The sequence below is a fragment of the Lissotriton vulgaris genome, chromosome 8, assembly GCF_964263255.1.
Source record: "Lissotriton vulgaris chromosome 8, aLisVul1.2, whole genome shotgun sequence".
Lineage (NCBI taxonomy): Eukaryota > Metazoa > Chordata > Amphibia > Caudata > Salamandridae > Lissotriton > Lissotriton vulgaris.
This window is the reverse complement of record NC_141696.1, coordinates 1,387,808,814-1,387,831,444: the sequence shown is the minus strand read 5'-3', so window position 1 is coordinate 1,387,831,444 and position 22,631 is coordinate 1,387,808,814. Positions and strand designations below refer to the sequence as shown.

Genomic DNA, 22,631 nt, shown 5'->3' with positions numbered 1-22,631 from the left:
GACAATGTTCTGCTCAGTTTGTCTGCCAAGGTGTTGTAGAGGCCTCTGACGTGCTCCACTTTGAGAGTTATGTTGTGAACTGTTAACCATTTCCATAACTCTTGGGCTTGTTTGGATAGCGTTGCCGATCTCGTTCCTCCCTGCTTGTTGATATAAAACATGCTTGTGGTGTTGTCCGTTCTGACTAGAACCGAGGATCCCACTATCCTGGGGAGGAACGCTTGAAGAGACAGACAAATGGCTTTCAACTCTAGGCTGTTGATGTGGCATCTCTTGTCTTGCTGAGACCATCTTCCCTGCACTTGCAGTTCCTGGAGATGACCACCCCAGCCCTCCATGGACGCATCCGTTGTCAGAATAAAATCCGGAGGATTCTGCAAGAATGAAAGCCCCTGTTCCAGATTGCTGATCTGAGACCACCATTGGAGTGCATGCACCATCCTGTTGGTGATAGTGATGGTGTCCTCGAATGAACCTGTCGCTTGATGCCATTGACAGTTTAGCTCCTCTTGCAGTGGCCGCATCTTTAGACGCGCCAATGGAATGAGGTTGATGGCTGAAGAACACATCCCCAGAAGTGATGCAAATAGGCGAACTGAAAGTGACCTTCTTCTTGCCAGTTTTTTGGCCAACGCCTGCAGACGGAGTTGTCTCTCTCGAGATAAGGATGCCTTGCATTCCACTGTGTCCAAGCAAGCTCCTAGGAACAACAGGCTTTGTTTTGGATGCATCTGAGATTTGGTTTTGTTGATTGTGAGGCCTAGCGATGCGAAGAGATTGCGGCATGCCGTAATGTCGGCTCTTACTTTGGCTTCTGATGGACCTTTGACTAGCCAGTCGTCCAAATACAGGAAGACCTGCACTTTTGCTGCCCGAAGAGCTGCTGCCACAGGGGCCAGGCACTTCGTGAAAATTCTTGGGGCCGACTTGAGGCCAAATGGGAGAACTTTGAATTGATAATGGGCGCCGGCCACAGTGAAACGGAGGTACTTCCGATGGTTTGGGTGGATTGGGATGTGGAAGTATGCGTCTTCCATGTCCAAGGAAGCCATGTAATCTCCCTCGTTGAGGCAACTGAGAATGTCCGAGAGGGTGACCATTCGAAATCCCTGCTTCTAGAGATATTTGTTCAGATTGCGTAGGTCTAGGATCGGTCGCCATTCCCCTGTTTTCTTTTTTATAAGGAAAAAACGGGAATAGAAACCTGTCCCTCTCTGATGGATTGGAACCTTCTCTACTGCGTTCTTGAGTAGCATAGCTTGCACCTCCTTGAACAATAAGTGAAGACGAGGGGGAGGGGGACCCCTGGGCGGAGTCGGTGGAGGTTTGGTGATGAACTCTAGGGTGTGACCATGTTGGATCAAGTCTAACACCCACCGATCCGATGTTATATTCTGCCATTGCTGTTGGAAAGCAGATATCTTCGCGCCCACGGGAAGGTAAGGGGTTGGAGGTGGCGCCCAATTGCTCTCACTGTTTCTTGTGACTGTCTCGTCCTTGGTTGTTTGCGCGCCTTCTTCCTCCTTGGCGAGAGAAACCAGCCGATCCAGATTGTCTGTAAGAGGACTGGTAGTTCTGGCGGTATTGTGGTTGATATTGTCTGCCTTGCTGGTAATAACTTCCTCTGGACGAATAACCTCGTCCTCTAGCTCCTCTGAACGATCCTCTTTTATATTGCAAAGATCCTAGTGACTTTGCAGTATCTGTGTCAGTTTTAATCGTCTGGAGAGCCTCATCGACATGTTTTCCAAAGAGGGACTCTCCGTCATATGCCATGTCCAGTATTTTCAACTGAACCTCCGGACGAAATGTAGTGGCTTTTAACCACCCTTGACGTCTCAGGACAGCTGCCCCAGCCAGCTGCCTGAAATTCGTATTCGCCATATCTAGAGCGCAGTCGATGGATTCTTCCGCTGCCCGCTCTCCTTCCATTAAAACTTTCCTGGCTTCTTGTCTTTTGTCCTCTGGCAATAGCTCTATGAATTAAGCCATTTCCGACCACATTTGGCGATCGTAGCGCCCAATAATCGCCATTGAATTTGCTATCCTGATGGATGCTGCAGCCATAGTGGAAAACTTCTTCCTAATAAGGTCTAATCGTCGCCCCTCTTTATCTGGTGGAGTAGAAATAGGGGTAGCTGGGTTCTTTGACCTTTGCTGCGCCGCCTGAGAGATTACCGAATCCGGACGTGGATGACCAATAAGGCACGCCGGACTAGAGAGCGGAGCACGATATTTCTTTTCTATTCTGGGTAACACAGCAGGCACAGATGCAGGGTTTTTCATTATCTTTATGCCTTCCTTCCAAATAAACTCAATCATGGGAATGGCTCTAGATATCTTTCTTGTTTCCTCTTTAAAGTCATGGAGGAAACACTCCGTTTGCTCCACTGTAACCGGGAGCTTAAACCTGGTTGATGCCCTCTGCATCAGGTTGTGAAAACCACCTACATCATCAGGCGGTGAATCTGAAGGTTGTGGAGTTGGAGGGGACGGCATGGGTATAACATATTCATCCCATGGGTCTGATGAAGGTATGTTAGGCAACTCTCCATCTTCTACCTCCTCTTCTGATGACGTATCCGGAGTTTGTGGAGGCAAGACTGGTTGCGGAGTTTCCACAATTGGAGAAACCGGTGGCTGTTGCCGAGGAGGAACTACAGTATCAGATTGAGGTACTTGCGGTGGAAAACGCTGCTTGTAGTCCGCCAGCATAGCCTGTAAATCTTGTATCAAATTAGGCGGTAACTGAGTGACTTCCGGGACTCTAGGCCTTCTCTGATGTTCCAATGAATGAGGCACTATGATATCCTCCTGGTAGTAGTGTTCAGCGTATGAATCGTCTTCATCATCATCTTGGCACTTGATGACAAGCTCGGATGGGTGACGTGCTACACCAAAAGCACCCTCATCATCATCATCTTCAAAGTCATCTTCTTCATCATCAGCATAAGTTTCTAGAAGATGAGAAGGCATAAGCGGAGATATATATGAACCCTGTTGCCTCTTATAAGACACTAATTGAAAGTTCTTTGTCGCTATTGGCGTACAAAAGGCCTGATTCCCAGTGCTAGGTCTTAGTAAAGCTGATCCCATCGATCTTGATGACTCCGGAGACCAAGGTGCATCCACTTGCTGAAAGGATGCCGTCGTCGACGGGTTTATCGTCGACGAGATCGACGACGAGGGCATCGTCGACGATAGACTTGCCGTCGACGGGACTGTCGTCGACGGGCTCGACGTCGACGGGACAGTCGTCGATGGACTCGTCGTCGATGGAGCCACCGTCGACGGGACGGTCGTCGACGGGGTAACCGAGGACGGGCTCGTCGTCGACGGGATAGACGTCGATGCTTTCTTCGTCGACGAGGCAGTCGTCGACGACGGCGTCGACGACTTCGTCGACGGGCTCTTCTTAGATGACAAATTTTTTGATGATGATGGCGTCTTCGTCGACGAGTCGTCCACGAGAGTTCTTTTTGTCACGATACCAATTTTTGTAGACACAATCGGAGTAGTAATAGATGTAGTGGATATCATATCCATAGAAGAAGAGGTTGGAGTAGAGACAGTGGTTACTGGAGAGGAGACAGTAGAAGTCTTACTCACAGTTTTCTTTGCCGGATCGTTGGTGGCTGAGGCTCCAGAGACAGAATGTTTGGATCTCTGTGAAGAGCCTGAAGTAGAGTGGGAGGTCTTAACATGCTTTCTCCCCTCACTTGCCTTGTCCTCTTGAGACCTCGCCCTCTTGCTAGAGGTAGAGGCTCTGTCGTCATCATCCTTGGAAGAGGACTTAAGCCACAAAAGGACTATGGCCTCCCTATCCCTCAAGGTCTTGGCAGGGAAAATAAGGCAGATCTTACAGGTTTTTGCCTCATGCTTGGGATACAGGCAATAAATGCAGTCCTTGTGTAGGTCATCCACATGGACCCTCTTCTTCTCGCATGTTCTGCAGGGTCTGAACAAGGCCTTCTTGTCAGACATCTTGAAGCTCTTGAAGAAAAAACTGAGTCAAGACTCAGGGAGACTCCCTTCCACACGACGTGCGGTGAAAATCTGAGGAGAGCTGGCTCTGCAGGGAAGGTTCTAGAGGGTGCTGTGAGCTGATTGGTTGGAGCAAAGACTTTGGGTCTTTTAGCATAATGAGGTAGATAGGCTACTATAATATAGGCCTCAGGCCTTTTTCTAGGGCCTACTACTGCAAAGTGCTTTTGGCACTGCTTCTTTATTTACGGTGGGACTCCCGCCTCGACGACGGGGAATGATTCAGGCATGTGAATCTATGAAAGATACCCCAATACTGGATAACCATAATTGTGGTCCTAAAGAAGGTGGTCCCTACGCTATACCAACCACCAAAATGTACGTTGACCTGGATGTTAGATACCCAATCCACAACACTGTCACAGAGACTCATTGTACATCTGTCTCTTGGGTGACCTTTATGGTGGATGTTACCTCTTTTTTTGTGGGGCGGAAAGGTGGTATGGAGTTTTTGAGTGAGAGTGTGATTGTCAGGATGAGTGACTAGTGTGAGAGTATGGTCAGTTAACAGGGGTTATACAGATGTCAGGAAATAAAATAGATTGTATTATCCATGTCAAAGGAATTTGTACAAGTCGATTTCTGGTATTGGTGTAATTACTGTATATGTATAGGAAAAAAAGGAAAAGAATGTATATAAAAATAATGTTTGCTCAATCGTTTTGATATAACCAATGAAATAATGATTTTAATATATATAAAAAAATATGTTTGTGTATAAAAATATAAAAAACACAAGCCCAGCCTCAGAAATTGCTAGGTTGTCATGTGTGATCATAGCGAATAGCCCTGCAGAGTAATAGCCAATGTACAACAAAGAAATATAGGTCTAGTGGGAGTCCTTTACATTTACTCGTAATAGTACAGGCCCTCTACATGCCAGTTTGTCTACTTGGCTCACTAATTCACAGAATGTAGAGCCACTACAAAGAAAGCTCTAGGGCAGATACCATTACTGTGTCTGTTCTTTTGAGGCAGCACTTCTATCAATGCCCGTCATCTGCAGTATCTATTTTAACATCTTGACTGGCACTTTTCCGGTACACTGTGCTCGCCAGAGTCCGTGGCAGAATCCCATCTTGGAGCTAGCTGTCCTGCACATCACTAGTCGCCAAGGACCCCCCTGTGGAGGTGGAGCAAGATAAAAGAGTTTCTATTGATCCCTGGTTGCTGTACTTTCTCCAAGACTGTAGGAAAGTACCCCTTCTTGACATAGCCACCACCACTTTTTGCCTAGTACATGATGTGATTTCGACTGGAAGTGCACTGGGTTCCTGCTAGCCAGCTCCTAGTGCCAGATTTATTTCCCAAACTGTAAAATTGTTTCCCAATCAACAATATTTTCCTCTACCACGACTGCTCCCGGTAAGAATGACCCAACACCTAAAGACACCTCTGCAACCGTCGCTCCTGGGCTGTGGAGACGAGGACCAAAGGGATGTCTGCGTCCCAAAGCATCATGAGGCCTGAGCCCTCTCTGTTGGCTCACCAGTCCCAGCCTGCTGCCTGTTTACACCAAGACCGATCCCTATAGAGTAACATTGTGCTCCAAACTATGTTTTGCACCGGGCTCCCTAGTGCTGCTGGTAATGTTCTGCTGGTCCTGCCTTGAACTGCCCACCACTAACCTTGCCCACCACTCACCTTAACTCCTGGAGATTGGCCCCGTAAGTCACTGTACTGTACCTGAATGCCACACTGACTTTTCCTCTCATAGGACAACACTGAAGACTTTTTGAACTGAAAAGATTTCCTATTTAAAAGCGTACCTACCTGAATAAATAGTTTTTGGTGCCTAAACATATATAAAGGTAAGTGTTATTTTTCTAAATTGGTGTGGTTCTCCTTATTGAGTTGTACGTCTCATTTATTGACCAGAGTGTGTATTTTCAGATGTCTTGCACTCCTCTGTGATAAGCGTAATGCTGCTGGACCATACTACCTCTTAAAAGAGCACCCTGGGATTGCCATACCAAGCCCCATGTCCTCTCATAAGAGAACCCCTGGACTCTTTACAGAATATATCTCATTTTGATATATCTTATAAAGCTTCGTACACCACATCTGCTTCCCTCTCGATTAGATATTTTTATTTTTGTTGTCTCTTTGTTGATTTGGAATAAGGTACACTCTTCAGAAATACCCACAGAGGGATTACATTTAACATCAGATGGTGTACGGTGTGTTCAAGTAGAGTAAATTATGTCAAGTACAAAAACAATGTTTCAACAGCAAAACATACTTCTATAATTGTGCCCTCCCCCACCCAAAACAATGAGGAAGGAGGAATGGTGTGTCCTGTGAAGTATAGTATTACTAGGAGGGTGAGCAACTGAAAACTGCAATGTAGTAATATGGAATGCCAGAGGTTAAACAATATGGGCGATGTGGGTGGGCTTTTAATGTCCGGTCCCGCTGCACGCCTCTTTGGGGCACAAATAGCCAAGGGAAAAGGCAGTAGGTATGGTTCTCTACTGAAAGAGACACCAGTTACAGTGCCCACTCATCATCTTTTCCGCATATCTGTAGGCCTCTTGCCTGCCTACTGCTGATCCCGCAACCCTTAGCTGCAGCCCAGTATTCCAGGTTCCTGTGCCAAACATTTAACACTGGAGGGTGAGGAGACTCCATCTCATGGCAATCACCCTTTTGGCAAGGACGAGGGACAAGTCAGTGAATTTTGTGGAGACAGGCTTCAATGTCTAATGATGCAACCGAGGCAACACTTTTCATTAGCAGTGCATATGTTGAATTTCAAGCCACAACTGTGAACAAGGTATACACGTTGTAGGAAAGTGCCCCTTTTGGACATGGCCACCCCCACTTTTTCCTGGTCTCTGATGAAATTTTGACAGAAGTGCAGTGGGTTCCTGCTAACCAGTTCCCCAGTGCCAGATCTTTCCCTAAAACTGTACAATTGTTTCCCATACAATCTGGCAATAGCTTTAGCACTCCCTATAAGTCCCTAGTAAATGGTACCCCTGGTACCTAGGCCCAGGGATACTAAAGAGTGTCCCTAAGGGCCGCAGCATGTATGCTACCACCCTTAGAGTACCTGTGCTCCTGGGGATTCCTCAACCAAGTGAGAGGACACCAGGTCCAACTGGATGTCACAGAGGACCAATGCCCGAGGTAATGGACCCCTTACAGCAAGCCCAGACCCGGAGAGTCCAATCAGGACTAACGACACCAAGAACGAGAAACAGTTGAAGGATGTCAACACAACAGAGATACACTTCGAGAGTGGCCCAGTTCTCCTGATTTGGCACCCTCAAACGGTGAGACCGACGACTGCAAGGCTCCAGGACGCACAGAGCCCAGACAACCTCTTTACTCTGCACCCAAGCCCCCAACCCAGGTACAGATAAACAGACTGTACTCTCTTGTCTCCCGGACCCTTGTGACTCACGCCCTTCATTGAGAGTTCCCGAACTTGTCCCCAAGTCCCTCTCTGCAGTCTGTTTCTAGGTGCCCCCTTCACTTTAACCGGCTTAGCTTGCAACGGCCACCAATGCGACCAGCACCTATGCACTCCGACACCTCAGGGCAGGTAATGAGTAACTGCTGGCAGTACTTTGAACCTTGGCCCCATATGACTCCAAGAACCGAAGGAGACCCCCAAAGTCTACCACAAATACCAGTATGCTATTTATGCCTTTTCTGCTATAGGAAAGCATTGTGCATTAAGGCGCATTTAAGTAAATGATTTACTTACCTGCTGAATTCTATATTTTAAAAAGTAACTTGCTATTGAAGTACTTGGTACCAAAATGTATATAAAGATAGAACTTCTTTTTTCTGAATTGGTCTCAGATTTATTCTTTAGAGTGTCTCATTTATTGTCTGTGTGTCATCAAATTCTTAGCAGTACCCTTCGGTACTCCTAACTGCTCGCCCACACTACCACAAAAGTAAGCATTTCAAATATCATTTGTGGATCTGTAAACCAATTGGGGTTTGCCTGGGCTCTTTCCAGAGTGTACCCCGTTTTGGTCCACTATATAAAGAGCCAGCTTCCTACATTCATAAACACGGGTTGTGAAGCATGGTGTACAACGTAATGAGCTAATGAATTAGCTAGAAGCATAAAGGCACTGGTACTATTTCTCTGTATTGCAGAACAGACAGTCCTGGGGGGAAAACAAAATGTAAAAATAAAAATCACAAATTCCTCAATTGTCCTCAATTTTGGGTCATATTCTCCATTTACCAAGGTCTAACGAACAAATACTTACCTTCGGTAACACCGTATCTGGTGGAGACTCTCTAGCCACAGATTCCTTACCATAGAATTATTCCCAGACTGGATCCGGAATATTTTTTGTGAGCTGTACCCCTTCGTGCCAGTAGGTGGCGTAGTTCGGCTCAGAGTAGCGTTGTCTGTTCCAAAAGTAACATGTGCAGTGTCAGTGTGCTGGCATCAGTTTCTTTTCACAACTTTTCACGCCAGGAGCGCGGAACCACAATGAACACTAACTACTGGACTAGAAAACTAGGGCCCTGGAAGGGGAACAACCCTATTCCTAGCAATCTGTTCGCAAAGCAGGGAGACTAGGTGGGTCGGTAAGGAATCTGCGACGAGACAGAATGTTTACCAGATAAGGCTTTAGCGAAGGTAAGCAACTTGTTTATCTCAGAGATTTCTAACTGCAGATCCTTACCTTGGAATAGATACACAAACAATGCCTGTCTGGAGGTGTGTCTCACACTAAGAAGTCCTGCAGAACCAAACTTTCAAAATGTCAGTTTTTATCGATCAGACTGTCAAGGCAGTAGTACTAGGTAAACATGTGCACAGGCGTATCACAGGCAGATCACCCAAACTGCCTACAATTTCTAAACACCAACATGTGCACCAGTCATTTATGTGGAGGTTACTCAATCTATTGTTTGTTGTGCTTGGAAACATACCTTTGGGAGACATACACTAGGAACACTACACTTTGACAAATATTGACATCAGTTAAACCCGAACATCTTGTCTTAAGGGTTTATTACTTGATAGACTTTTTCAAGGCTGAAATACTGCAGGTGACAAAACACGCATCAGCTGCCTTTTCTTTAGATATTGTACTAAGTAATGAAGACTCTGGAAGAATAAAAATCAACTTTTAATCACCCGTACATCGGAAATCATCATTGGGCATACAGACCATTGACACTGGACTTTTATGTGAGCTTCGGTATTTTTTTCCGTAATTGCACTAATTGGTGACTTTAAGAGTTAGGTGAAATGTTTTACTTACCATTGCAGAAATCCTAACTTCCGCAGTGTGAACCTAAATACATGGCATATGGTTGGGGATATCAGTTGCTTTTACAGCTGTAAAATAATGGAAGGTGGTTCTGAAAATGAATTGCATCACAATAATGGAACACAAAATAGTTGAAGACAGCAGCCAGAAATGAAACTTCAATTCAGAAAGTCACCATACGATAAGTAGATAAAAAGGATACTGCCAGAAATTTTGGTCGATAAATGTCCCGTTCAATGTATGCAAGGTTCTTGGAAACCAGCTGTGTTTGGACTTTCTGTCCTCTTATCACGATCTGCATTCGAGGCTTCAGATACAAAATACTACAATAAGCCTAAAAAAGAAAACAGTGGTTGTTACTGAACAAGGTATGCTGCTATCACGTCAAGTTAATTTTTTCAAGCATCCTATGCAGACAATCTTCAAAATTCTGTAAAATAATTACAAATAAAGCCACACACTGAAGGCCCATCATGAGGAAACTGTTAAAGGAATAAGATGTTTAACTACTATCCAAGTCACCAATGCAGAGATTTGTCATTATAAAAGGGGTGTGGGAGAGAATCAATGATCTGTATATATTTATTTTATTACTAAAATGAAGATGAAATTAAGTGTTAACCCCTTACATATTGTACAGTTCCCCTGAAAAAACAAGTTCAATTTAACCAGCCATCTATCTACCTACCAAATGACTCAGGTAATGTCATGATGTGTATATGATGGTTTGTTGATGAAACCCCTACGTATTTGTAGTGCTAGAGGCACTCTTGTTGTCTGACACCCTGTGATGACCTTTGACTACCATTATTTTAATTGACTTTGGTGTGTTATTTTTTCCTAGCCTGAATGTACAATGTCCTGCATATGCCTTGCTTCTCTAAAAAGTTTATTTCTTGCAATTTTGCACTCTTTAGTGGGAGCAGCACAGCCTTGCCAAGAACTGAGCGTGTGGGATGTGAGAGAGAGAGAGAGAGAGAGAGAGAGAGAGAGAGAGAGAGAGAGAGAGAGAACATTAGCGCTGGCCTCGTAACCGGCCGTGATGTGACCTAACGGCTGATTTATTTATTTATTTATTTTCGAGATTTTTATTGCGCAAACAAATACCCGAAGGTGTCTCGGCGCATGTGGCGGATAGAGAGACTGAGCAGCAGGCTTACTGGTTGAACAACCATGTCTTTAAGAGCCTACGAAAGCTCATCAGATTGGGGGCAGTTTTTATGGTGAGTGGCAGAAGGTTCCAAAGTTTGGGTGTGGCAACCAAGAAGCGCCTGTCTCCCCAGGTTGCCGTTCTCGTGCGAGGTACTGGCAGGCAGGTGTTGGCGGATCTCAGCTGTCTCTTGGGGCTATACAACTGGAACGCTTCAATCAGAAACTTTGGACCGACGCCATGCACTGCCTTGTAGTCGATGCAGAGGGCCTTGAATTTAATACGGCCCTCTACTCTTAGCCAATGCAGATGACGAATGGCTGAGGTGGTTGGCTGACGGCGGGGATGTCAAGAAGAATTCTTGCAGCCGCATTCTGTATGGACTGCAACTTAGATAGAACGAGTTTCTGAGTATTAAGGAAGAGGGCATTCCCGTAGTCAATTTTGGAAAACACTAGGGTGGAGACCAGGGTCTTCCCAGCTGAGGTGGGGAGGTAAGGCAGTATTTTCCTAATTTTCTTTAGAATAAAGAACGCAGATGACACAACCTTGTTGACATGAAGGTTAAATGACAACTTGCTGTCAAAAATGACTCCCAGGTTTCTAGCCTTTTCAACTGGGACAGGTGGAGAGCCCAGCTGGTTAGGCCACCAAGTGGAAGACCAGTCCGGGGAGAGTTTACCAAAGATCATGACCTCGGTTTTGTCTGAGTTAAGCCTCAGAAAATTGGAGGACATCCAGGTACTGACAGCAAGCATGGTCCTTTGAAAATTAGCTGCCACCGCTGGGCCGTCCTTTTGGATCGCCAGAACCAGTTGGGTGTCGTCTGCGTAGGATGTAAGTCGCAACCCATGGGCCTTTATTACCCTCGCTAAGTCTGCTACATAGATATTAAATAGCGTTGGACTTAGCGAGGAACCCTGTGGAACTCCACAGGGGAGTGCAGAGACAGGAGAATAGAAGTTACCCAACTTCACTGTCTGGGTACGGTTGGCCAGAAAAGATGAAATAAGATCTCTAGCCGTACCGTTTATCCCCAGGGCTGTGACACGGTCGACCAGAATAGCATGGTCGACCGTGTCAAAGGCTGCGGACAAGTCCAGAAGGATCAGGACAGCCGCACCTCCCTGGTCCATAATAGCTCTGATCTCGTCTGAGGCCTTTATTAAAGCGGTCTCGGTTCCATGCCCTTTCCTAAAGCCAAACTGCGTTTAGTCGAGAAGTTGGTAAGTATCGACAAACTCTGAGAGTTGTTTGTTCATCAGAGATTCGCATATTTTGGCAGTAAAGGGGAGACACGCTATTGGTCTATAGCTGGCCAGAGCTGTGGGGTCCAGGGAGGGTTTCTTCAGAAGAGGTTTGATCACGGCCTTCTTCCAAGGATCTGGATAGCGACCAGTTAAGAATGCGGTGTTACAAATTTCCATAAGTGGACGAGAGATCACCTCACTGAGGTTAGCCATCACTGAGGGAGGACAGGGGTCTAAGGGGGAGCCAGACTTGGTAGTAGAGATTAGTCTGCTGATTTGATACTTCAATCGCGTGCGTTTTAACAAGTCTTACTTGGAAGCGCGAATGCTGTCGACGTGGGGTGCTGCCGGGTGATCCGTTGGAGTGAGGAAGCGTGTTGAGGAATCTCAATTAGTATAACGTGTGGTTGAAACGAACTGGGGCTAAACGACGGACTCACGTAGAAGTGTGAGCGGAGGGGGTGTGTTAGTAACGGTGTAGGTCTGTGGGGAGGACCATAATGAAAATAAGTGAAGGACTGAACGACTAAGGTCTGTTAAGAGAAACGTAGTGGAAATAAATAAAGGGCTAACCGAGGGGGTAAACAGAAAAGGTAAACAGAAAAGTACAATACAGAGTACGATGGAACACATTTAGAGAGCAATGTACGTATCATATATTACAATATTTACAGATAACAGCTGAGTTCTATACGATCATTGAGTCCGAGTGGTTTCAATGTTTGAAGGCGATAAATCCATTCTGCTTCTCATTGTAAAAGGAATTTGTGATTCGCACATACACGTAGCAATAACATCAAAGAAATCTTGAGCAAGAAAACCATCACTGACAAAGACTTCAAAGGAACCCTCCCATGCACAAATTGCAGCAACTGCATCATTAGAGGAAACAACATCACACACCCTATGAAAGGTTACATTATCAAACTTAATGTAAACGCCACCTGCGATTCCACTAATCTCAATCTCAAACTATACGTCGGCAAGACGGAAAGAAAAATTAAAGTGCGCATTAATGAGCACAAGTCAAGCATCCGCACCAAAAATGAAAAATCTAATGTAGCTGCTCATTTTTTGGAATTCAAACACACCATTGCATAATTAAAGTTAATCATTCTGGAAACTGTCACAAAAATTGAAGATAGAGACAATCACAAATTCCTTTTACAACGAGAAACAGAATGGATTCATCGCCTTCAAACATTGAAACCACTCGGACTCAATGATCGCACATTTCTACAGAGGTTTGATTATTGCCATTATGATGTGTGGCCAGTGGCTTTGATCATTTGAGGTGTTTTCTTTGTGATGGGCGAGTGAGTTGAGGTGCACATCCAAAGTAATCATTTGATGTATCTAGTTATATATATCTTTCTGATCTCTTGCAGGACGCCCAGCATATTATATTTTCTTCAGTGTCATCTCATATTATTTGCTGCTTGTTTATTCATCAGTATTATTCATGCATTCAACTGTTGCAGTTACCAAGTGTGTTATTTTTGCATGCATATAAACATATATATCTCTTTGTGTATTTGAATGATGTTATTTTAGCATCTGGGAAAGCCTTTATGTTAGAAAGCATTGTGTAAAATAAAACCACAAGCCTTATTCTAAAAAGAGAGTCTTTGCATTTTGTAAATTAAAACCCTTTTCTAAAGGCGTTGTTTGTTTTGTGTAATGTCTCCTGCCCCGCCGAGTGTTGAGCCACCGTGTGGGAGTTGTATTATCTGAAAAGCGAAGCAAGACTGTCTTAAAATACCTGTACAACCTGTAGACCCCATTACTGATCCAGCCTTCATGTGTCACCTTGGAGTGACTTGCAATTTTAATAACACTTCCCTGCCATTTGTGTGATTATTTAACCATTCTTGCCTGTGATGATCTCCCTCTCAAGCAAGTGTGTGAAAAACAGATCAGTCTAATTGGCTGCTCTGGGAACGGCAATGTCTGAAGCACTGGAATACTTCTTTCAGAAATCTGAACTCCTCTAATGCTAAACCCAGCAGTAAATAAAGGAACTGGAAGGATACTCTGCTTGATAAACAAAAGTCAGTAGTTTGTTAGTGCAATAACTCCACTCCCCTCACTGCCAACCAACCATTCTAGCCCCCTCTCTCCAAAACATGCAAGCAAATCCAGACTCCAAAGATCAGTATCTCCTCAAGAGTGCAGGCACATTGGCAAGGCTGCCACACCTTTGGAGGAATCTTATAGAACCTATAATAACAGATTATGTTAGACATATCATGCCATCTCACTTGACAGTTTAGGTTAATCAGCAGCTATTTGACTTTCACCTAGGATCAAGTCTTTTCTCACCAAATCTAAACAAGATATTTATGCTTTTACATGCATTTGTTCGTAAATTAATGAAGTAATATTTTGTCTGTCCCCTATGTGATTTAATGGAATTCAAACAGAACTGCTGGATGCCAGCACCTCATATCAAACAGGTAAAGAGCGGTAAGAGAAGCAATATACAAATGTGTAACAAATAGGTATAGGCTATTTTGTAGTCCCAGAAGAAAAAGATACTTAACTTTGGTATGGATCTTTCTAGTGAATACTTTATTTACCTCAGATTTCTCACCGGATATTACAAGGGTCCAGCCTGGATCCTGAAACTTCCCCATAGCTCTGATGCGTCCGCAGAGGGAACTGACCCCCTCTATACACCAGAAACAATGCCGTACTGGAGAGATAAAGCACCCACCTTGGCACACTAACATAATTTTTTTTCTATTTCCTTGAGTCAAATAAGACTATTGCTATCAAGTAGTGCTATACAAAACTTCTTTTTAGGTTTCCAGCTGTTACAACAAATGGGACCCATGTTGTTCCTGCATGCATAAATATCTTGACATTTTGATTTGTTAATTGATTATGCATGTTAGTGCTTTTAGTTCTTTGAGTCTCCTGAAGCTGTTGCAGTCCTGGTCTGTAGACATTGGTGGAGTGCATTCTGAGGGTGGCTTAGAGAGAAATCTTTCCGGTATTTGGGTGAATGAAAAGCTGCTTCTGTATAATGTGGAGTTTCGATGCCAGTCTCTCTATAATTGTAGCCTAAGATTCCTCGGATCTGGGTATTGCAGCATCCCGTGGTGCTGGCTTAGTACTCGGCTTCAGAGGCACTAAGAACCAAAGGTGTAAAGCGCTCTGATACCCCTGGGTCCAGCCAGCGCTATACAAAACCTGTAAATAAATAAATAGTCTTGCAGAGTAGAGTGTGTCTACCTAGCACAAGGTGTAGCTCTTATTTGAGATATAAGAGGACTTGTTTCTACGCCAATATCGGTCTGAAAATTGCTCCCTTCTTTTTCTTATTTGCTACGAACATTTCATACATACATTTAGTGAATCATTATTTAGGAAAAGCTATTTGATGATCTCAAGTCTTGCTTGTAATTTTCAGATTCCTTTAAGGGCCAAGTATTGCAGACACACTTCATCCATAGGTCTCAAATTCAGCTCTGGGGGTCGATGTTGGATGGCCTATGATGGGAGCTTGTTTAGATCCAAGGCCTTTTCTCTGTGTCAACTGGAGGCCAAGGGTGGCAGTTAAGTACAGGCTGTGATTATATTCTAGCCTGATCCAGAAATCGATGGCACTCCCACTGAAGCACTGCTCTGCCACATGCATGTGGTCGCTTAAGTGGGCATTGTGTAGGCCTGTGGCTTTGTGCTGAAGTTATACTCACGCAGTCCTTGAAGGCTTCTTGGTTGGAGTCCCACTTGGTGTTGATGGCAAAGCCAATGGATCTCGATAATGCCCAACGTATTGTTGTTGTCAATGTGAATGTCTTTTGGCCATGTTGTATAGTAGCACATCTGCTGTTCTGCACGGCTTAAAATCATGGAAAAACAGCACTTAGATGCAGCCAGCACCAGACCACTTTTTTTCAGCTGCACTGCTGTACAACATGGCTGAAGAAAGAATTAAAAAAGCCAGCAGCTCTTGCAGATGCGAGACCTATTGGCTTTGCTAATGCTTGTTTGGTAGTGACGGTTGACGACCGGGACCCAGTACGAGTCAGTAGCACCCTTGCTGACTGAGTCGGATTTAAAAAAATAAATAAAATGCTGTTTTGCAACAGTGAAAATGCAGCTTAATTAACACTAGCACTCATGTCCTTTTCTAATGCTCGCAGCAGTCCCAGGATATTGCTTCAAGTTCCAAGGAAATAACTGCAGCCACACACTGTGGCTAACACTTTGCAGGAATGGCCACACACAGCTGCTATCTTGGGTTCAGATGGAAAGTTTGAATTTTTGCAGTATGGCTTGGTGCTGACTATGCACCGACGTTCTCATCAGCGGTTAATTGCTTTCCAAAAGAAAGCATTTGATTCCTTGTAAAAGTTAAAATAATGAAAGTCTGCTCATGTACTAGTGAACAAATCAAATTATATACTGTGCCTAAAAAAGAGTAAAGTGAATTTTTAATAAACACAAACTAGGTGACCATAGCCTAAAACAAAGGTAGTGTGGTTATAGCTCCATAAAAATTAAAAGCCACATCCTGGCAAAATGTATGTTCTTTAAAATTTTAAAACGCTAAAAGTCTTCATCTTTTAATTAAAATGTACAGGTTAAGCAACAGAATTTAAACATAAGGGCAGTCAAAAATTGCTTTACAATCAAAGAGAGTCATGTTGTAGTGTATGGAACATCTACGCTGCAGTCTCTGTTTACGCCATCTGTTTCTAGGACGTTCACAATTGTCTGTACAGTATGTACTGTGTGCATGCCAGGGGGGCTACCCTGCTACTATTCGTGATGCACGTATGCTGCTTGGGAACAGCCTAAATGGAGAGGAGTATGTTAACAGCTCCATCAGAACGTCCAGTGTGCCTAAGCTGGCAATGCTCATTATTTTCTTTTTTTTTTACTGAAACCTAAATCCTCCTAAAGCATCCTGAACAAGCGACACAGGCTGCCGAATAAAAGCAAGAAAAAATAAGCAGTTTGGATGTGAGGGTGATATGGCTGTGGTTGGGATGGGGCAGGTGGGAGGGGTAAAGAGACAACAGGAGACGGAGGACGTAGCAAGTGAAAACATGAGCACTTGTGTGGAGTGCTCAAATACAAAGAAAAAGTATTTCCTATAACAGGAGCAGTGGATGGACACAAAAACTTGGCCCATGCTCTGGGGGAGGGCTAAACAAAAAAAGAGGCATGACGCATGCATTCCTTTGACAAATGGGAACATGATAAGGGAGATGATGGAGTGAGCAAATAGTAAGCCTATGGGTGGGCTGAAGCCCACAGACTGAAAACAACATGTCTCTTCGTGACAGCACGTGCACTACCTAGCCAAGACCTAAAAATTAGACATTATTACATCTGTATAATAATTTCACCACTAGATACAACTGAGGGGTAATGCCCCTGCTGCAGCAATCAGAACCTGCAGGTCACAAGATGGCAACTCAGACAGCTTATTTTAGCCCTCATTTTTTAAGTTTATATATGGAGAGGATTCAATACAAATTGCTAGTGGCACAGGCAGTATCTGGAAAGACTTGGATTCGCCGTTATCTGCTGCCACTCTCTGAGGCCCCTAGCTCTAACTAATTTCCCACTGACAGCCCCAAAGGCTTGAGGACTGTAGGGGATTACAGCAAAAGTCAGCCAATCACATTGGATGAAAAAAACACAAAGGCATTCGAAACTATAGGGTGTGGAACCTCCTATGAAAAAGGGACATCCCACAGGGTGAGCAGCAATACTCTGGTTGACTAGCAACCACTCTGAGTTCTGACCAATGCAGTTGGTTTCTAAATCGGCCAATAACATCTGAGCATTGAAGGCCCAACCATAAATGAGCAAGGAGTAGTTTCTGTCCTTTAACTCCAGTTCTGTAGTAGGGGTATCTCGGTTCTAGTCATAATCTAGTGAATAGCCCCGCCCATGTGCGTGGACCCCGGCAATCAAAAATAATCTCTTAAATTGTTAAAAAATGCAGAACTGCAAAGACACTTAAGAGAGAATTTAAAGACAAATAATGCAGCCTATATCCACAGGCTACACTGTCCAGTACTTCAACTAAAAATTCCACCAACAAAACCACACACACATCACAGCCTGCCCAGTTTCTTCCATAGAGAAACTTGCCTCTACCAGTAAAAGCCTCTGGAATGATAGAGAGGAAGGCATGGACAGACAAGCCCCATAGGCTGCCATTATGTGGCTTAAATAGGATACTGTGCCTTTAAGAGAACTTTCCAGAACTTCTCCCAGTATCCCAGAATGCACAGCAGGTCCCTCTTACTTTCAGTTCTTTTTGAATGCATAACACGCCAGACCTGTAGCATTCCTTACATGAATCTAGTGAATAGAATGGCAAGCCCATCCCCCCACCAAAGCGGCTGTGGAGAGAAGAAAATTAACACCACTACTGTGCGAACAGATTTCGCGGCGAAGCCTGCCCAACCTGAGCATCTGCCCTGGCATCAGTGTCCAGACAGTAATGCTTAGCAAAGGTATGGACCGACTTCCAAGTACCCGCCTTGCAGATTTCTGCAATTGGAACGTTACGGAGCAAAGCTGTCGTGGCAGCTTTGCCCCTGGTGGAATGAGACTTAGGTTTACCCCGCAAGGTCTTATTAGCTTTTTGGTAACACAATTGTATGCAGGACACAATCCACCTAGAGATGGACTGCTTGGAGGTAGCAAGACCCGTCCTGACCGATCCATAATTGATAAACAATTGGTCCGACCTACGAATATCTTTGGTTTTATCCAGATAAAATTTCAGCACCCTCCTAACATCCAGGGAATGTAGAGACATTTCCACCGGAGAAGAAGGATTCTGAAAAAACATAGGCAAAGTTATGGTCTGGTGGACATGAAAATCAGAAATAACCTTGGGAAGAAATTTAGGGTGAGTACGCATAACAACCTTAGCAGCATGAAATACAGTATAAGGTTCTTGGCAACACAACGCCCGAATTTCACTCACCCTGCGGGCCGATGTAATGGCCACGAGGAACGCCGCCTTCCAGGATAGGTGCTGCAACGAAGCCTTATGAATAGGTTCAAAAGGCTCCTTCATCAACCTGGACAGCACCACATTCAATTCCCATGAAGGCGAAGGGAGCCTGACAGAGGGAATACTTTCTTCAAGCCTTCCAGAAAATCTTTGATCACAGGGATCTGGAAGAACGAAGTCTGTTAAGGGCATTTCCTGTAGGCAGTCAATGCAGCGAGAGGAACCTTAATGGAATGAACATTAAGTCCTGACTGCGCCAAATGTAGAAGGTAAGGTAGGATGACATCTTCCTTGCACGTCTTCGGGACATAGTTCTTGGACTTGCACCAGATACAGAACCTTTTCCACTTGTAAGCATAGGAAGTCCGAGTGGAAGGTCTCTGACTCCTTCAGTATGTCCATGCAATCTTCGGGCAGATTCAAATGGCCATATTGCACTATCTCAGGAGCATGCCGCCAAACTCAAAGACGAGCGGTTGGGGTGCAACATCTGCCCCCCGAACTTTGTGAGAAGGTCCGGCCTGCACGGCAGCCGTATGTGAGGAAGGAGAGACCGGTGAAGCAGGTCCGTGAACCACCACTGCCTGGGCCATTCCAGGGCAATGAGTATCATCCGCGACCTGGACCGGGCCAGCTGGATGAGTACCGCCGGAATCAGGGAAAGCGTACAGAAAGCTGTTCGACCAGTTGATCCATAGCGCATTCCCCCGAGTCCCCTGCTGGTAGTACCTGGAGGCGAAGTCTCGGCATTTGCTGTTTTCGGCGGTGGCGAACAGATCTACGTCTGGAGTCCCCCACCTTGCGAAGACTTCTCCTAGTACTTCGTCGTTTATAACCCATTTGTGGTTTTCCTGAATCAGTCTGCTCAGTGCGTCCGCCTGAACATTCTGCACACCTGGCAGATGGGTAGCCGTTATCGTCAGTCCTCTGGCCAGAAGCCAGTGCCAGATCGCCTGCGCCTCCTGCGACAGAGTGCGCGATCTCGAACCCCCCTGCTTGTTGAGGTAATACATCATGGTCATATTGTCCGTCTGTACAAGCAGAGAGTTGGTCTGAAAGGACGGATGAAAGGCCTTCAGTGCCAAGTGAACAGCTGTGAGTTCCAGGAAATTGATGTGATACATGGCCTCCATCCGGGACCACGTTCCTTGAATCTGTAAGTCTCCGGAGTGCGCCCCCCAACCGTGGAGAGAAGCATCCGTCACGACAGTCTGCGTGGGTATGTCCTTGTGGAAGGGAACCCCTCTGAGGAGATTCTCCGCTGAACACCACCACTTCAGAGACTGAACAACATGCAGAGACAGTCGTATCTTGTCGTCTCAAGATCCTTTCCTCTGATCCCACTGGTCCTCCAAGCACTCTTGCAACGGTCTCATTAGCAGTTGTGCGTGTGGCGTTAGGAAGATACAAGAGGCCATCGATCCCAGTAGAGAAGACACCGTCCTCACTGTTGTAGATGGAGTGCTCATAAGAGCCTGAGCCTTCCGAAGGAGTGATAATCGTCGCTCCTCCGAAGGAGACACGCTTGCTGATAGCGTATTGATGGAGGCTCCCAAGTACTGTATGCATTGGACCGGAGTCGGGACAGACTTGGACATGTTGATGTGCAACCCCAGCTTGTTCGAGAGAACGCCCATCTTCTGGAAGTGTGCTCGAGCTTCCGAGAAGGAGGAGGCCTTGGTCAACCAATCGTCCAGGTACGGGTAGAATAACACCTTGTTCTTCCTCAGGTGTGCTGCTACCACCGCCATGCACTTCGAGAATGTTCTCGACGCAGACTTCAGTCCGAATGGAGTACTGTGTATTGATAATGATTGGGGCCGACTTGGAATCGCAGGAACTTCCTGTGTTTGTGTGCAATGGGCACACAGAAGTACGCATCCTGTAGGTCTATAGCACATAGCCAGTCTCCCTGTTGCAACTGAGGATAAATCTGATGCAACGACAGCATGCAAAACTTCTCTCTGCGAATCCACTTGTTTGCCTGTCGCAAGTCCAGAATGGGCCTGAACTCGTTTTTGTCCTCCTTGCGCACCAGGAAGAACCGGGAGTACAGACCTCTACCTCTTTGAGACAGAGGTACGTCTTCTATCGCCCTTTTCCTTAACAGGATATCGGCCTCCACCTGGAGCTCGCGCAGCTGAAACTGCGAGCTGACCGGTGGAATTGCTGGAGGCGGGCTGGTGAACCGAAGACTGTATCCATTGCAAACAATATTCAGCACCCACTTGTCCTGAGTAATTTTTCTCCACTCTGCCAGAAAGAATTGAATGCTTCCCCCACCGGAGTGGGTAACGGATGCAGGGGAAGTAAGCACTCAGGGCCTAGACCCGGCCGGGCCTTTGGTCGCTGGTGCCGACTGTTGGCCGCCTCTGCCTTTCTGGCGCTTCTGGAACGGCCTTCGGAACTGCTGCTGTTGTTGCTGTTGCTGTCCCGAAGCTTGGCCACACCCTCTGCCCTGTCCACCGAACCGTCTCTGGAACGGGCGGTACAATTTCTATGTCTCCTTGGGCTTTTCCAGACCCACAGCCGTGAGTGTTTCGGCCCTCGCCTTCAAGCGGGCCATTTCGTCATCCGCATGTTTTCCAAACAGGGTTTCCCCAGAGAATGGTAGATTGGCAACCCTTTGTTGTGCGTCAGGTCTCAGCGACGTGAGGCGGAGCCAGGCGTGTCATCGCTGGTTAATCCCATGGCAGAAGCCATGCGCCGCCAGGAGGGAAGAATCGGCTGCAGCACTGATGACCTGATTCGCCACCAACATCCCCTCATTTAAAACCTCCTGGAAATCTTCTCTCTTGTCACGAGGCAGGTGTTCTACAAACTGCTGGAGGGATTCCCAGAGGGCTCGCAGCCTTCATGGAAGTCGCCGACGTCCCACAAACCTTCCTCCCAGCCATCTAGATTCTTTATCTGGTGGGACTGTGGATGACGGAGTGGTGGCATGCTGTTTACGAGCCGCCGTCACAATCACAGAGTCTGGAGGGGGTTCCACCCTTAGAAAAGCCGGATCCGAATCGGGAGCCCGGTATTTTTTCTGTAGTCTCGAGGGGGCCGCCTTAGTCACCACCCGGGTGAGAAGAAGGTCCATGGCCGCATCCTCCAGGCCCGGTACCAGTGGCAATAATGGGCGAGACAGATGTTTCTGGTGCAGCGTCTCGAAGATTACCGATGTCTTAGGCGTGGGCACCGTCAACGAGATGCCCAACTTTGCTGCACCTCTTAACAGGACATCGTGAAAGGACACCAGATCGTCAACCGGCGACTCCGACAATGTCGGAGAGTAGTCCCTGGTTCCTGAGGACCTCGTATGGGAACGAGACCTGCGCCTCCTGTGGCGTTTCGACCGCGTGGATCACCTGTTGCGCAATCGTTCCCAACTCCTGGAATGAGAACGCGATCTCCCAGTTCGTGGACGCTCCGCAGGTTTCTGTGGAGGCATCTTCCGTGGCCTATACAGGGGTTTTGGTTTAGGCGTCCCCTTAGGGGGTGTAGGAAGTGGAGGCAGTGACACCGACCCTGGCGAAGGAACAGGAGGTATCTCCGACCGAGGAGCGGGCCCATGAGGCGGAAGCGGTGGTGGTGGTTGTCCTGAGGGAGGAAGTGGTGGAAGCGGAGGGTTGATGGGAGGATCCTCCATAGGTACAGGAGGCGGGGCGACATCGGCCGAGGTGGTGTATAAACCACTGAGTACACCGAGCCCGGTGACTTCTTCGGGGAGGGGGTTGCGAACCAGCCCCTCCAGTAGGTGATCGCCGTCTCCGGGGCGCTCCACCAGACCCAGCGAGACTTCTGGCGGCAGAACTCCTTCTGCGTCGCTTAGGAGAGTTGGAAAAACTCAGAGACGCCGATCTCTTTCTTCGACGCTGAGCGTCACTTTTCCGGCGTCGAACTGCGCCTCCGCGCCTCCGAACGCCGCCTCCGTGACGTCGAACGTTCAG

The 22,631-nt window shown here is 46.3% G+C and overlaps 1 protein-coding gene and 1 pseudogene across 1 annotated transcript in view; both read right to left on the bottom strand.

The window, feature by feature from the left end:
* The window catches only part of MORC3 (MORC family CW-type zinc finger 3), a 793,723-nt gene that overhangs the window by 481,569 nt on the left and 289,523 nt on the right, over positions 1-22,631 (bottom strand). Inside the window, exon 7 of the mRNA XM_086935396.1 lies at positions 9,502-9,633. Within this exon, the coding sequence (XP_086791522.1) occupies positions 9,502-9,633 (132 nt within the window). The remainder of the gene's footprint in view (positions 1-9,501; positions 9,634-22,631) is intronic.
* On the bottom strand, positions 1,471-2,976 carry LOC147698798 (uncharacterized; annotated as a pseudogene).